At 33.7% G+C, this 13,459-nt stretch overlaps 2 protein-coding genes across 7 annotated transcripts; both read right to left on the minus strand.

Annotated features, from left to right (window-relative positions):
• Nucleotides 1-1,364: 1,364 nt before the first annotated feature.
• LOC140865668 (PHD finger-containing protein 1-like) lies at nucleotides 1,365-5,391 on the minus strand. Its single transcript, XM_073270381.1, has 6 exons — nucleotides 5,128-5,391; nucleotides 3,952-4,037; nucleotides 2,682-3,512; nucleotides 2,285-2,506; nucleotides 2,070-2,191; nucleotides 1,365-1,963 (listed from the first exon to the last, which is right to left on the minus strand). Exons 1-6 carry the CDS (start codon nucleotides 5,128-5,130, stop codon nucleotides 1,869-1,871), a joined length of 1,359 nt encoding a protein of 452 aa, XP_073126482.1. The 5' UTR covers nucleotides 5,131-5,391; the 3' UTR covers nucleotides 1,365-1,868.
• Nucleotides 5,392-9,782: 4,391 nt separating this feature from the next.
• Nucleotides 9,783-13,233, minus strand: LOC140860306 (tubby-like F-box protein 8). 6 transcript variants are annotated; one of them, XM_073263253.1, is made up of 6 exons: nucleotides 13,099-13,233; nucleotides 12,899-12,984; nucleotides 12,013-12,405; nucleotides 11,834-11,921; nucleotides 11,009-11,141; nucleotides 9,783-10,659 (listed from the first exon to the last, which is right to left on the minus strand). In XM_073263253.1, exons 3-6 carry the CDS (start codon nucleotides 12,358-12,360, stop codon nucleotides 9,948-9,950), a joined length of 1,281 nt encoding a protein of 426 aa, XP_073119354.1. In that variant the 5' UTR covers nucleotides 12,361-12,405; nucleotides 12,899-12,984; nucleotides 13,099-13,233; the 3' UTR covers nucleotides 9,783-9,947. The 6 variants fall into 6 exon arrangements, with proteins under 6 accessions (XP_073119354.1, XP_073119353.1, XP_073119355.1 ...); XM_073263252.1 differs by having other exon boundaries at nucleotides 13,085-13,217; XM_073263254.1 differs by having other exon boundaries at nucleotides 12,899-13,017; nucleotides 13,099-13,201.
• Nucleotides 13,234-13,459: the final 226 nt, after the last annotated feature.

Below are 13,459 nucleotides of genomic sequence, written 5' to 3' on the forward strand. Positions count from 1 at the left end.
AAATCTCAAATCAAATTAATTAATAAAAAAACGAAAACAATATATTTCTCAAGAAAATAAATACAAAAAACAAAATTATCATATTCTCCAAAAAAATAATAAATACAAAAAAACGAAAGAAAATTGAATTTCAAAACACAAAAAATAAAAGACATAGTACATACAAATCTGAAGAAATAGATTATGAGATTACGTAAAAAAAATGAGAGAAATGTGTTAAACAGATTAGCTCTTTCCATTTCGTATATTTTAACAGTTAATTCGACGAAAAGACCGATTTCGAAAAACATACGAAAATTAAAGGACCAAATTGGGTCAATTGAAAAACGAGAGACGAGTCAGGACCGCGTCACATAATGAGTGACTAAATTGAGAGTTATCCATAAAAAAAAATTTTTTTTAAAAAAAAGAGATGTGCTAAACAAGTTAAGTATTTCCATTCCGGCTATTTTAACAGGTAATTGAATGGAAGGATCAATTTCGAAAAACATTCAAAAATTGAAGGACGAAATTGGGTCAACTGAAAAATGAGGGACGAAATCGGAATCACATCACAAAACGAGAGACTAAATTGTGAATTATCCCATTTAAAATTCCTTGATTCAAACGTAAATTTAAAATAAAAACGGAATCAGATTCATTGGTATGAAATCCAAACAAACGTGAGTTAACTATTTTTTATTCCAAATAATTTAAACTTGACTAATTTGTATATGAATTGGCAAATTAATAATTGTTTACTTTGGTTCGGCCATATGGGTGGAACTGTGGAGCAGTAATGAAAGAAATTGCTCCTCCACGAAAATAAAAGGCAAGTCTCGAAAATTTTTTAATCCATTTTATAACTCTTATCTGGGGATGTTAATGAAATTAAATAAACAGACTTAGATTATCATCAATGGAAAGTCAACGAAATCCACTAAAGATTTAACATTAGAAGCAGAAAACTTGTCAAAGTATTGAAATAAACAATGCTAATAAAAGATTTTATTTTTAAAAAAAAATATTTAAAATGTTTAATAAAATAATACAACGGGCAGCACCCCAAAGACTAGAAAACTAGAAGATTTTAGAATATACACGAAGAAAATAAACATATGCTCCAGACAGACCATCCATCCACCAAACATGCAGACTCTTGCAAATATATATTAAATAGTTTATTAAGATTTATTTAATTCAACAGGCAGCTTTATTCTTTAACCAATATAATTATTAATCAGTATGTCACTAGAGTAGTTATCATTCGTCAGCCTCCAAATACTTAAATAATGCATATACTCAAAACTTTCTTTTCCAAACCGAGCATTTCAATCCTTTAAAAATATGTTTTTTTTCCAAAATCATCTAATCTTGCAAGCATAAGAAAAGATAAAACCTTATGCACTAGCCGATTAGCATCAACTACATAATGTACATGGTTTCAATAAAAGATGAGGCAATTTACCAGATACAACTAGCATGATATGAGATGTTAGAAACCAGGCGGAGCGCCAACTAGAAGAGCACATTCTTAGAATAACTCAAGAAGTGCCTGAGCCACATGTGCCACATTTGCTGAGCCTAAGAGGACTCGAGCATGACAACTCTTCATATTCAGATCTGTGTTGTTTGGAAGATCATCGTTCAGGTGTTATGGACCCAAATCATGTTAGGTGCTTTAATATATCGAGCCTAGACCGAAACAAGCTCAAGAATGCAAGACCGTGGAAGAGTTTAGAAAAGGGTAACGAATAAAAATGTAAACGTGGAGAGTTGGTTAAGGCACTCGTTAATTTTTCCTCTTGAGTAGTAAGTAATAACCACGGGCTTGTAATTCTTGGGCTTGTTTTGATCTAGGCTCAGTATATTTTGCATGTAACAAAAGGTCATTCCACAGTTTCACTGTAAGTGAATTGGGATCCAATGGATTGGGGTTGCTTTGCCCTAAATACGCCCCATAGATAATACTTCTTGTTAAATCCTGAAAAAACCTAATATGTTTTAGAGGTTTACGTCTTCTATAAAATGACTATGGAAATTATGACGTTTGATCAACAGATCTTGAAAAGGATTGGAATCAAACTTACTCCAGTACAACAGTGGCAAAACCATGGAAGTAAAAATCAAGATCTCCGCATTCTGAACAACACCTTTTAAAGCGAGTTCTTTATCCCTCATGTCATCAATCAATCGATCATAAGCAGGTTCACTGTCATAGGAAAATAGTAAAACTAAATTGGTCAAAACGTAAGTAAATTGGGAGAGAATGATTAAGAGCATAGACCACGGCTCGAAAAATCACCTCATCTCGGATGGAAAGAAAAAGAGAGCAATATCTTCTTCATTGGGATCTGATAACTCAAAACGTTTTGGCCATACATCAGACTGTGGAAGCATTTTCAGGTGAAGATCCTGTTGAAACAACCTTATTTCCTCGTACACTTTCTGGCATGCTTTGTTAGAAACGTGGCCTTTGAGTCCATCGAGAATGTCACGTCTTTTCCCAGACATGTTAAAACTTCCACTGTCGATTAGGAAATAGAAAATGGTAGTTAGATAGAGAGTCAAACACATAATATATAGGTGTTCTGAAAAAAACTACATATTACATAGGTTGACAAACTTGGTATCAGTAATAAATAATAATTATTTTTCTCAACTCCAAATTATCAGTAATAAATAATAATTATTTTTCTCACCTCCAAATTGGCGTGATTATTGGTTCAGCACATGTAGAGCATTCAAGCATATTTGTGTCTTGAGGAAACTCTTTTCCAGCTTCTAATTCTCCATTCTCCTCGTGGCCATTACTCGTGCAGATGACCCCGCCCTCCATCCTCGTGCCAACACAATGATTTACACATATGACTCCGTTGCTTTCCTGATTTTGCTTCTCCGAATTAGTTCCTGAAGACAGAAGAGTTGTCTTCTTCTTGTCTGAACTTTTAGAAGATGTGTTACAAGGTAACACAGGATTCTCCATCATCCCAAGCTCAGAAATTTTCTTTCCCTTCATTTCACAAGCTATAGGATCATCACTTGCCAATTTAATAGGCTTGTGATGGTCTATGTTTTCGCATTCCACAAAAGGTTTCTTGGAGGAGTTACTGTAGTTTTTCTTCACAGTAGATTTCTTAGTCTTACTTCTTTTTCTCTTCATGTTCGCTTTCAGAGGAATAAAATCTGACAACTTCGTTTGCTGCGTCTTATTATACCGATCTTCTCCTTGCTCAAGTTGTTGGGAGTTCTGCTCGATTTTTTCTTTTTTCTCATTGTTCAACCCTCTGAATTCCTCAGAAGAATTCTCATTGGATGCTTTGGGACCTTCAATCGAGTCGAACTTTGTACAAGGATCGTATAAATGCTGAGGGAAATCCTCATAGACATGTTCCTTGGTCTCAATTGATACAAAATCTTTCTCCAAATTTTTTCGAGTAGAAACTGTTCGGGTCTGTTGTTCTGCTTCGCAGTCATCACAAACCCAATGAACAAATTCATCAAAATGTTCTGGTACTACATCCAAACAATATCTGGAAAAAAGAAAGGGAATGGTGAAACACATACACACAACAATCACATTGTTTGTAAGTAGTACAAGATTTTGATGAAAGCAATATGTCAATCAATCCCGATTCTTTTTTTTCCTCTTGGTTCTGTTCATTGGGTGTAAAAGTTAGGATCCCAGAAACGAATAGACCTCAGCGAAAGAAGAAGAACAGAAAGAGAATATCAGTTAGCTGTGCCATAAATCATTAATAAACCCTCCATTGAATTTAGAGCCACATTCTCGTGCATCCACTGTGTTTCTTTACTTCTACTTTGCAGTTTGTAAAAATGCTAGTTGATGAGAATAACATCCGGACAGAGAATTAAGAAACATATTTAGTTCCAATTCCAGGAGACAAAAGCAGGATTTCGTAGGGATTCAAATATATAAAATAACACATAAGATAAGCAATCACATCTTACCGATGGACAGCAAAAGCCACACATTTGACACAAAATACAAAAGCATTGTCATATCCTTTATTGCCACACTGCAAACATACTGTCTCCTGCAGGATTGATATGTGTAGCAGTTAATATGAAAGCATAATAACATAATGCAAGCAACAGGGAAAGCGAGATATCCGGTCGATGCTCAGAGAATTCAGAATCCATAAATTCATGAATCCAGCACCCTATCCTACTGTCAAAAAAAAGTAAACAGCTGAGCTGAGTAAACTTTTTCCGAAAAAATGTTGCAATATTTGACTTTCACGCATCTCCTTTCCATTTAGCATCTCATTCATGCCCCAATTTTGAGTTTGTTTCATACAAGCAGTTGAGTATAATGACATTGCTAAACAAATTGAAATGTCCATTTTTAGAGGATTCAAGGCCCCGAAATCTTAAGCGTTCCATACTATCTTTCTCATTATTCAATTTTTCCCCTGCAGCACCCATCCAGTGCAAGCTTAATATACAATTACCCACAACAAATTAGCCCAAGAAAAATATTAAGCTGGTCTTGCAATGTCGATTTCTCTTCTGGACACTTTGTTCTGTTGATCATGTTGCATACATATCACTACAAGTTACAGTCTTACAGAGTAAAAATTTTTGGTCTTTTCAAGCCTACGAGAATACAATGTCACTGATAGCGAGAACATTATATCAAAAAAGGTGCATCATTTTGATACAAGGTCAATTTCAAGCTCGAAAAGTTCACAAATTACAATCCTTTATATATCCTTGTCGTGCTAATTTAAATTTTTTACAAGTGAATTCAGATCTACGGAAAAATACAACCATAAGATAAACCGGTTGGCCCTGAATTGCAAAATTTCAGACGTAAGAACCGAGGAGAAATGAGTAAAGAGCATTTAAAATCGAGTTTTCAAACATCATTGGCATGCAATTGCTAAAAAAAATGCGACGATTATTTCTCCCTAAAAACATGCATTTTGCGTTAATAAATCTCAAAAAAGTCCAACTCATAGAAAAGAAAAAGGTTTTGCTTCGAAAGACATAAACTTGGTACTCTCAAAGTTTCCGAACGCCAAAAAATGAAAAGAAAAGAAAAGAATGCAATACGAAAGACTCTAAAAACTCGCAAGATTCAGAAGAGTAGTAAAGGTAAGGAACACGGAAATGGAATGTTACCATGGCTCGTGAATTGTTTCGCGACCACCAGAGAATTACATGTTTCTGGCGAAAATTGAGTGATTATTAAAGTAAATCTCTAATCCTGAAATATAAGACGCGAAAATTCTCGAGGTATCTTTGTGGGAGTTCTTCAATCCGCCGTTGGAGGTGTTCCGAGATGGAAGCAAAAGGGATTTTTCTTGAATTTATTTCTCTTCTAGAACCCTAAAAGAGATTTCCTTTGGACCAACAATATCTGCAACCTCTGTACGATTCTCTAAAATATGTTTGATCTTTTCAAATCAAGACATGGATTCTTCCGGGAGAAAATTTGCATCTGGCTCCCTTAATTTTTTATATTTAAACATTCAGCAATTTTAGATAACGGTGATCGAAGCGGTTTATTTAAAAAAAACGATGTAATCAATTCGACTTTATCAATTGACGGTCGGATTAAAAAACCGTTTATATAATATAATATAATTAATAATATATTTTAAAATTTAAAAACCTAAAATATATATATATATATATAATATAAAATAATTTATATGTATCATAGTTTAAAAACTAAATTATCATAAAAATATATTCAAAATATTAATTATAGTTATGTATTTTTTAAAAATTAATTAATTAATTAAAAAACTCTAATTATTAAAATAATATTTTTAATGAAGTACAAATTTCAAATAATCATGTTTATATAATAAAAATATTAAATTAAAAAAAACTAATCTTTCAAAAAATTAAAAAAAAATCGAAAAATCGGTTGAACCGATTTCGACTGGTTTTGATTGGTTCAACCGTTAAAACGATTTTTTTAAAGTATTTTAGATTGAACCAATTACCAATTTTAAGTCGAACACCCATGTGATCCAATTTTGAAAACATGAAGTCGAGTTATTCATGAGTCATGAGTATCTTGGAAGCTGTTGATAAGTTCGAATCATATATATAGGTACTTTAGGATATATGTTTTATTGTATCCCTGCTTATTTGACATCTTTATTCATATTTTTCAATTATTTTGTTTAATTTCGTATGGCTTTTTTTAAGCTAATTTCGTATGATTTTTAAGGTTTTGAAAACAAGGTCAAATCATGTGATGCCAATTGTCATGTATCCTCGATGAAGACGGAAGCGGCGGACAATGAATATCGAGATTTAAAGAAATAATTGACGGAGAGTTTCTCTTTCAAGGTAATTTTATAAGACTCAAAAGACCTCAAAATTCCACCAAAAAAGAAATAAAATAACAAATGAATTTTTATTTTTTTTCCCTGCACATCTACCTAGGAGTGAGAGTGTGAACGAATAAAATATTAATAAAAATTTAGGGCTCGAATTAAATATATTTAAATTTAAGTTCCATTCGAAATTCAGCTCGAGTTTGACTCGAAATGAAGTTTGATTTGAAATATATAATATAATATAATAATCAGTAAAGTTTGTAAGCGGATAACAAATTATTGAACAAAATAATTTTGCTCAAAAAATGTTCAAATATGTTCGAGTTTGGCTCGAGTCATTAATAACATCAAATACGAACAAAATATTATCAAGTCAGCTCGAAAAATTCGCGAATCAACTCGATTCGTTTACAATCATATGGCATCATCTCATAAAAGACTTACTTTAATCGTTATGATCAAATTTGGGTCAACCTAATATCTTTTAATTTTTGAATATATATATATATTGACATAACATCGACATATTTGACGGCATTAGTTCATTCATGTAAAAAAAGGTCTAAAAACAATTATAATTGCAAACTAATATACAAAATTGTAAGGGGGAAAAGATAATAAAAGAAAAAGAAAAAGAAAAATGGAACATATCAGGCTGATACGCATTTAATTAATAACAAATATTACTTAACCAGTTAAAATAAAATTCCAAAGATATATAAACATTTGGCCTAGATATATTGAATATAATTGCTGAGCTTAATTATCAAGTTACATACATTATTTCAACTATCTTTTATAATTGTTGTCATAAGGTAAAGTACTTTCCTACAACACCGGATATTAAGTTTGTAATATACGACGTTTTATAATTTTTTTACTTACATTAACAGTTAGCACAAAAAATAAATATGAATTGATCACACATCATTATTTTATCATATGTTTGACTCGAATTCTATTCGGAAATTACAATATATATATATATATATCATATAATCATTTATGGTACATTTTTTTATCATAGCATCATATGAACCAAAAAGTGATCTAATACTTTATGAAAGAAAGAACTCAGAGGTCAAAAAAACAAAAGAAAGAAAGAACTCAATAAATACACATAAAATTGCACATATCCAAAGTTTTCAAAGAATATGGATTTGCTGAAATTGCTTCTTCTCTCCCTAACCCGTTTGTGTGGGAACATGAGAATTCTCCTTCCTGTAATCCTGTTTGGAAGATATATTGTATTGTAAATTTTCCATTTAATAATATTTAGAGTCTTCCTCTCGATCAGGAAAAAAAAAAACCAATTATATGATTTGGACACTTGGGCTTTATTATCTTCAATCTCGTGCTCCACCATGTATATTTTACGCTTATAATTCCACATTTATGTCCATCTTATCATCAACACAAAAAGTTCAGCTAATAATGCTTCATTAGTTATATATGATTTGACCCACCAGGGGCCCCCTTCTACCTATGTTGGGCATTTGACTGCACCAAGACAATACAAATTTATAAATATTATTAAGCATGGAACTGATTAAGACTCAATTTCAGTTCCATAATTATCACTAATACAAGATAGCTAATATTATAACTGATAATTAATTAATAAAGAAAAAGCAGTGCTGAAGCACACTTGGATTAATATAGATCCCATTCCACTCGAAGTGGTAAATTAATCCGGTGGCTAAATTACCAGATAACCACAATCAGCAGCGCTTTAATTTCCTTTTTTTTTTTAATCATAAAAGACACGTAGAAAAGCTAGAATCTGAGGTCATAATGACAACCTTAATTAGTAGTTAAATTTAGCGCACAAATTCGATAATTCTTCAACACATATATGTTAAGTCATCATTTCCCATCATTCTCGAACTTTAACTTTCAGGGCATTATTATTTTATTCCAATATTTGTCTTCTTGAGCATGGAGTGGCCAAATCACAAGATGTAAGATTATTATTATTATATATATATATATATATATATATATATAAGCATGTATATTTTATACATGATCATATAGCTCGGCATTTGAGTGAGTTGAATAAAAATGCCTAGCCGTGCTCACTTCTCAGTATCTGTCAATCAGCATGGAGTTTTCTTCTTCTTCTTCTTCGTCTTCCTTAGGACGGTGTCGGGCGGAACGACGACGACTACTTTTCAGATTGAGATGTTCGTGGTGTCGAAAGCTGCAGCTTAATTAACTGATGGGCTTATATATTTCATATGGTAAATAAATATCGTTTTTTTTTCTTTGATTTGTATTTTTTTTTTTTCAAATTATTTTCCTCTGGTTTCCCATTATTGTGAACAGCAAAATATTTCAGGATTTTGAGAATTATGTGTAGGTTGTTTAATAAGGAAATATGTAGTAATTCCTGGAACTCCAGGTTTAAAGTGCATATCCGATTCAGTAACAGTCCAATACCAAACAGCTGATTGTATTTTTGACAAGAATAAGCAGTCATAATTTTCACTTTCTTTTTCTCAAATATTTTAACAGTTTCTTTCCAAACACGTTCGAAGTTTAGAGGTATCAAATTATTGTCCCATGAATATCCGGATGAAGTCCTTAAAAACTGTATACATAGACTTGGACAATTTTCTCTCTGTTAAGGATCGAGTTAAACGCAAGTTCATGATTTTAACACACACAGAGTAAATTAGAAATTCAATAAAAGTTGAAATTTACAAAGATGTCAAGAGTTAAACGTGTGGACACATCATGTATGAAAAGCCCGAACCCACCGTATTTTTTTTGTCTTGCCGGCCAAACCAAGCTGCCAGGTTTTTTTTCGCCCCTTTCCTCCTGAGTGGTCCATGTATTTTTCTAACATCCAAACACGAACTTACCACGAAATTAAGGTTGTAGAAAGAGCAACATTTCATTTTAAACTAAAAAAACCCAAAAAAATGTTTTTTTCCCCCACTCGTTTCAACAAGAAATATCACCAAAAAATTGTTGGCAAAAGAAGTCTCTTTCTTCCACTTATATTATAAGATAAGACGAGATAAGAAAACGTCTTTTCGGGTAGGAGAGAGTCTCAACTCGAGGTTGAATCATCTATCATCTATGGACATGGACGATGCCATTGAACCCATACGACAAACACAACAGCATAGTGTGGTCCTTGTGACTTAGCGGCCACAGCGATTATTACACAGAAACAACCAATTCCTATTTGGTTTGATGTTTTTGTCAGCTTCAGTGAGATCATCCGAAAAATTGCAACACAAATCTTGAATAACATTTCTTGTTACATTCTCTAATCAATCAACAAGTAGTTTTGGCTAAATGAAGCTGTCGTTGTATGAGACAAAATATGCAAGACTAGGGACAGGATAGCCAATCCCTGCTCGCATAAAACCTCCGACTATTTTCATACAACTTGGACAGCTCGCTCTCATGCTGGAATTTGCAGCTAAATGGGAGACGCTTATATCAATGCATGCAGCCCACAAGTGATCAAAAGAAATGCCCGATCAATAAATTTTTGGTACAAGTAAATTCAACGGCATAATCTTTACACGAGGTGCATATAAAATTCAACAATTCAGAAACAGAAGATCCGTATGTAAACATAATAGCAAGAGTGTTTGGGCATTTAAGACAAATAACATTCTGCTACTTTTATTCACATGCCAGCTTGGTATCGAAGCTGCTTAAACAGATGGCAAAGGCCTGAAACGCAGATAAAGGGTACCGATAATCCATGGTGAACATATCTTTACCAACCTTACCAAATTGCAAAATGACCTTGTCATGATCAGATTGTGTCGGTTGAGATGGTGTAGGTGCACCAGCAGCAGGCTGCGAGGCAGCGATAAGCTGGAAATTCTTGACAGAAGCAACAGTCACTCGCCCACGGAAATTGAGGCACCAACACTGCAACTGTTCATGCCATCTCGGTGGTTTGTTCTTCAGAACCAAAGGTCTTTCTTTCAAGGTATCCTCGTCCTCATGCGAACTGATGACCATGTCTGAAAACCTAGCACTGCCAAATTCTGTGGAGCTACCCATGGATTTTGAAAAGGAAATACTCCTGAATGAATCATCAAGAGATTGGGGAAGGAGTTCGGGTTGACCAGGGACAGTAGCACCAGGCTCCAGTGAGGAAACAGGAATAGAGTGCATGATGCACTGCATTTTACGTGGGCCCCGAGTTCCTAGAACATTAAGTTCGTACGTGATTTGAGCAATATTGTGACTTCCAATCGAGACTTTTGGAGAAACTTTCTTAGAGCGGAACCTACGGCTGGTATTACCAGGAGCGGGAATATTGGAGCTGTTGTATGGTGGCTGTGTATCGTATATTATGAACTTGGTACCAAGAAAATTAGACCTGAATTCGGAAGGAGTAGCAGACAAGTCAGTTGAACAACTATAAGGATCCCCACCACCTAACAAAGAAAGAAATGGCAGCAGTGCACTTCGGTATATGGAAATATAGAACGATACCATTAAGTGCAGGTTCATCTTCATTCATTTCCATGCTTTGGCGCATTTGATAATTTCATTTCAATTACAAACAACAATGCAAAAACTATATATAACTCAAGGAGAGATTATTCTATCTAAATCCCTTTCTCTACAGCCTAATTCGACTAATTGAAAATAAGAAAGTTTAAAATCTGACATGCTGACACGCGGAAGTAGAACAAGATAATGTGACCGGTCGGAAATAAGCTCACCTAAGTTTTCCAATGTAACTGCGACTTGACCTTGATATTTTATCAGCATCCATTGAAATTACATACTCTGTACAAGTTGTTTTGCGATTCCGTTTTGCAGAAAGAAGAAATTTGCCATTCTCTACAAGTAAAGCTGAAAAAAGAAATAGCTTACTAATTTATTATTAAGTTCAGAAAATGAATAAATTCAAATAAAATGGAGCATTAATCAAAAGCATTTCAGCCAATCCATTTCAAGCATCAACTCATTTTTATAGAAATATTTGGGGAATTGATTTGAAGCCTTTAATTCAAATTCACTCTAATTGTCTAGAAAAGTTTTAATTTCATCGTTACACCAAAAACCTATAGCCAATGGCAGCAGGGCAACTCAAATATTTTCAATCTGTCAACCACTCAAACAGTGTGTTTCGCTTAACTTAAAATAAGTAGTTTCTCCTGTCAAAAAAAAAAAGTTGTTTCTCCTGTCAAAAAAAAAAGTTGTTTCTCCTGTCAAAAAAATTTTTTTTTGCTTCTTGAACCAAAACAAGGTACTTTAAAATGAAGAAATAATTTCAATCCTTCCTGATTCACTCCTCAAATTTTCTTACTTTAAAATGAAGAAATAATTTCAATTCTTCCTGATTCACTCGTCAAATTTATTTTTTTAAAAAAAAAATCAATCTAAACACAACCATAAATTACAGCAGAAAAATCATTCCAAAATTAATTTTAAACATAAAATAACTTGTTCATCTTGGCAGATAACAAGGTCAACAACAAACTTTAGTCCAAGAACTCAACAGACCGAACAATGGAGAGTAAATCATCAATGAGAAAACTTGCCAGGGCTTAGGCAAAGGAACAGATGGTAATTCAAATTCAACTTGTCTCTCTTAATGAAGCATTGTACAGTTCCATCTCGTGGGCCAGGCTGCCAAAGGGAAACAAACAAGATGGTTTCAGAATGTAAGAGTCTACTCAATCAGCCTCTCAAGAAACAATGAAAAAGAAAAAACTTTTACTTGTTTGAGAGACACGGGAAAGGTCAGTTTTCCACAAAGCTCGGGACTCTGAACAATTTCCAGGCACATCTGCCTCCACGATCTACAGACAGCTGCACAGGCAACAACATGTCTCCGACCAGGCCACGAACTCTCGCTCTCCTCCAACCTCTTAATCACGTCGCGGAGTAACTCTGGAGGAAGACCAGCCCAACAACTGCTCTGTATAACTACAGGCTGATCATGCAACTCGTGAACAGCACCATGAGACTTACCACGGTGATGACCAGCAAGCTGTACTTCAAAACCTCGTCTCGATAAGCTTCCAATACTATCCCTTAACTCACGAGCTAGGCTACGAAATGACATTTATAGAAAGTTGCGACATCCACTGCTTCTTCTTTATAATTCTTTCTGTATTTGTAGGGCAAAATTATGTGTCATCATAAAATTGAGGTTTAAATATAAACAAGTGAAATCAGACATTTATATACTCGAAAACTAGAAGTAACCTTAGTGCTAAAAACCTTTCATCATATCTTAACAGGAAATAATAAAGAAGAATACGAAAAAGCATAAAGGAAGATTCCCACAAAAGAAGTTCCTCACATGGGACACACAGGAGTAGATCAAAATTCAAATCACTTCTACATCAATATTCAAATTAGCAAGCTAATCCACGGATTCTTCATCAATTACGGAAATCTTCAGTAAAATTTTAAAAAGAAACACTTAAATGTCACATTTTAACCCCAACAAAAACCGATTCTGATCTTTCAACCCAAAAGAAGGGGGGAGGAAAAACACCCAAAGCAAGAAAATTAATTCGAAGAACAAGAAATAGCAAAAATTAATAGCTTCGAATTTAGAATCTTTACAGTAAACCAAAAATCGACAAAAGCGAGACCTTTAATATATCATCTTCATGCTTGAAGGCAAATTCACAGAACCAGCACACGAATTTCAGGTAAAATCCAAAACCATCACCACCCACTGAACATTTCACACACACAAACCTAATTAGAACTGTGAAGAATACGAAAAGCTTAAAATCAGAGCACAAAAGCGGAAAAAGGGTACAATTGAGTCTCACGTTGGGGGCCTAACCTGGCGCCGAAGGAAGGCAGTTGGCCTCGGTTGATTGTGACTAACGGTTGGCTATGCCTGTATGTATGTATCTCTCATCTCTCTCTCTCTCTCTCTCTCTCTCTGGAAATGTTGAACAGCCGATTCCACTCCCCATTTAAGTCGGCCTCACGGGCTAATCTATCTACGCAAATTTTATATTAATTAACATTATAAAATCATATTCTTATTATTATATTTATATATATATATATATTTTTTCATGATATGTGTTTTTTTTTTTTCATTTTTATGAAATAACGAAAAGTTTGAAAATTTTCATTTCATGAATTAGAAAATAATTATCATAGAAGATGAGCGGAGACGGTTTGGATCAAACTCA

This window comes from Henckelia pumila, chromosome 4, assembly GCF_033568475.1.
Source record: "Henckelia pumila isolate YLH828 chromosome 4, ASM3356847v2, whole genome shotgun sequence".
NCBI classification, from domain to species: domain Eukaryota; kingdom Viridiplantae; phylum Streptophyta; class Magnoliopsida; order Lamiales; family Gesneriaceae; genus Henckelia; species Henckelia pumila.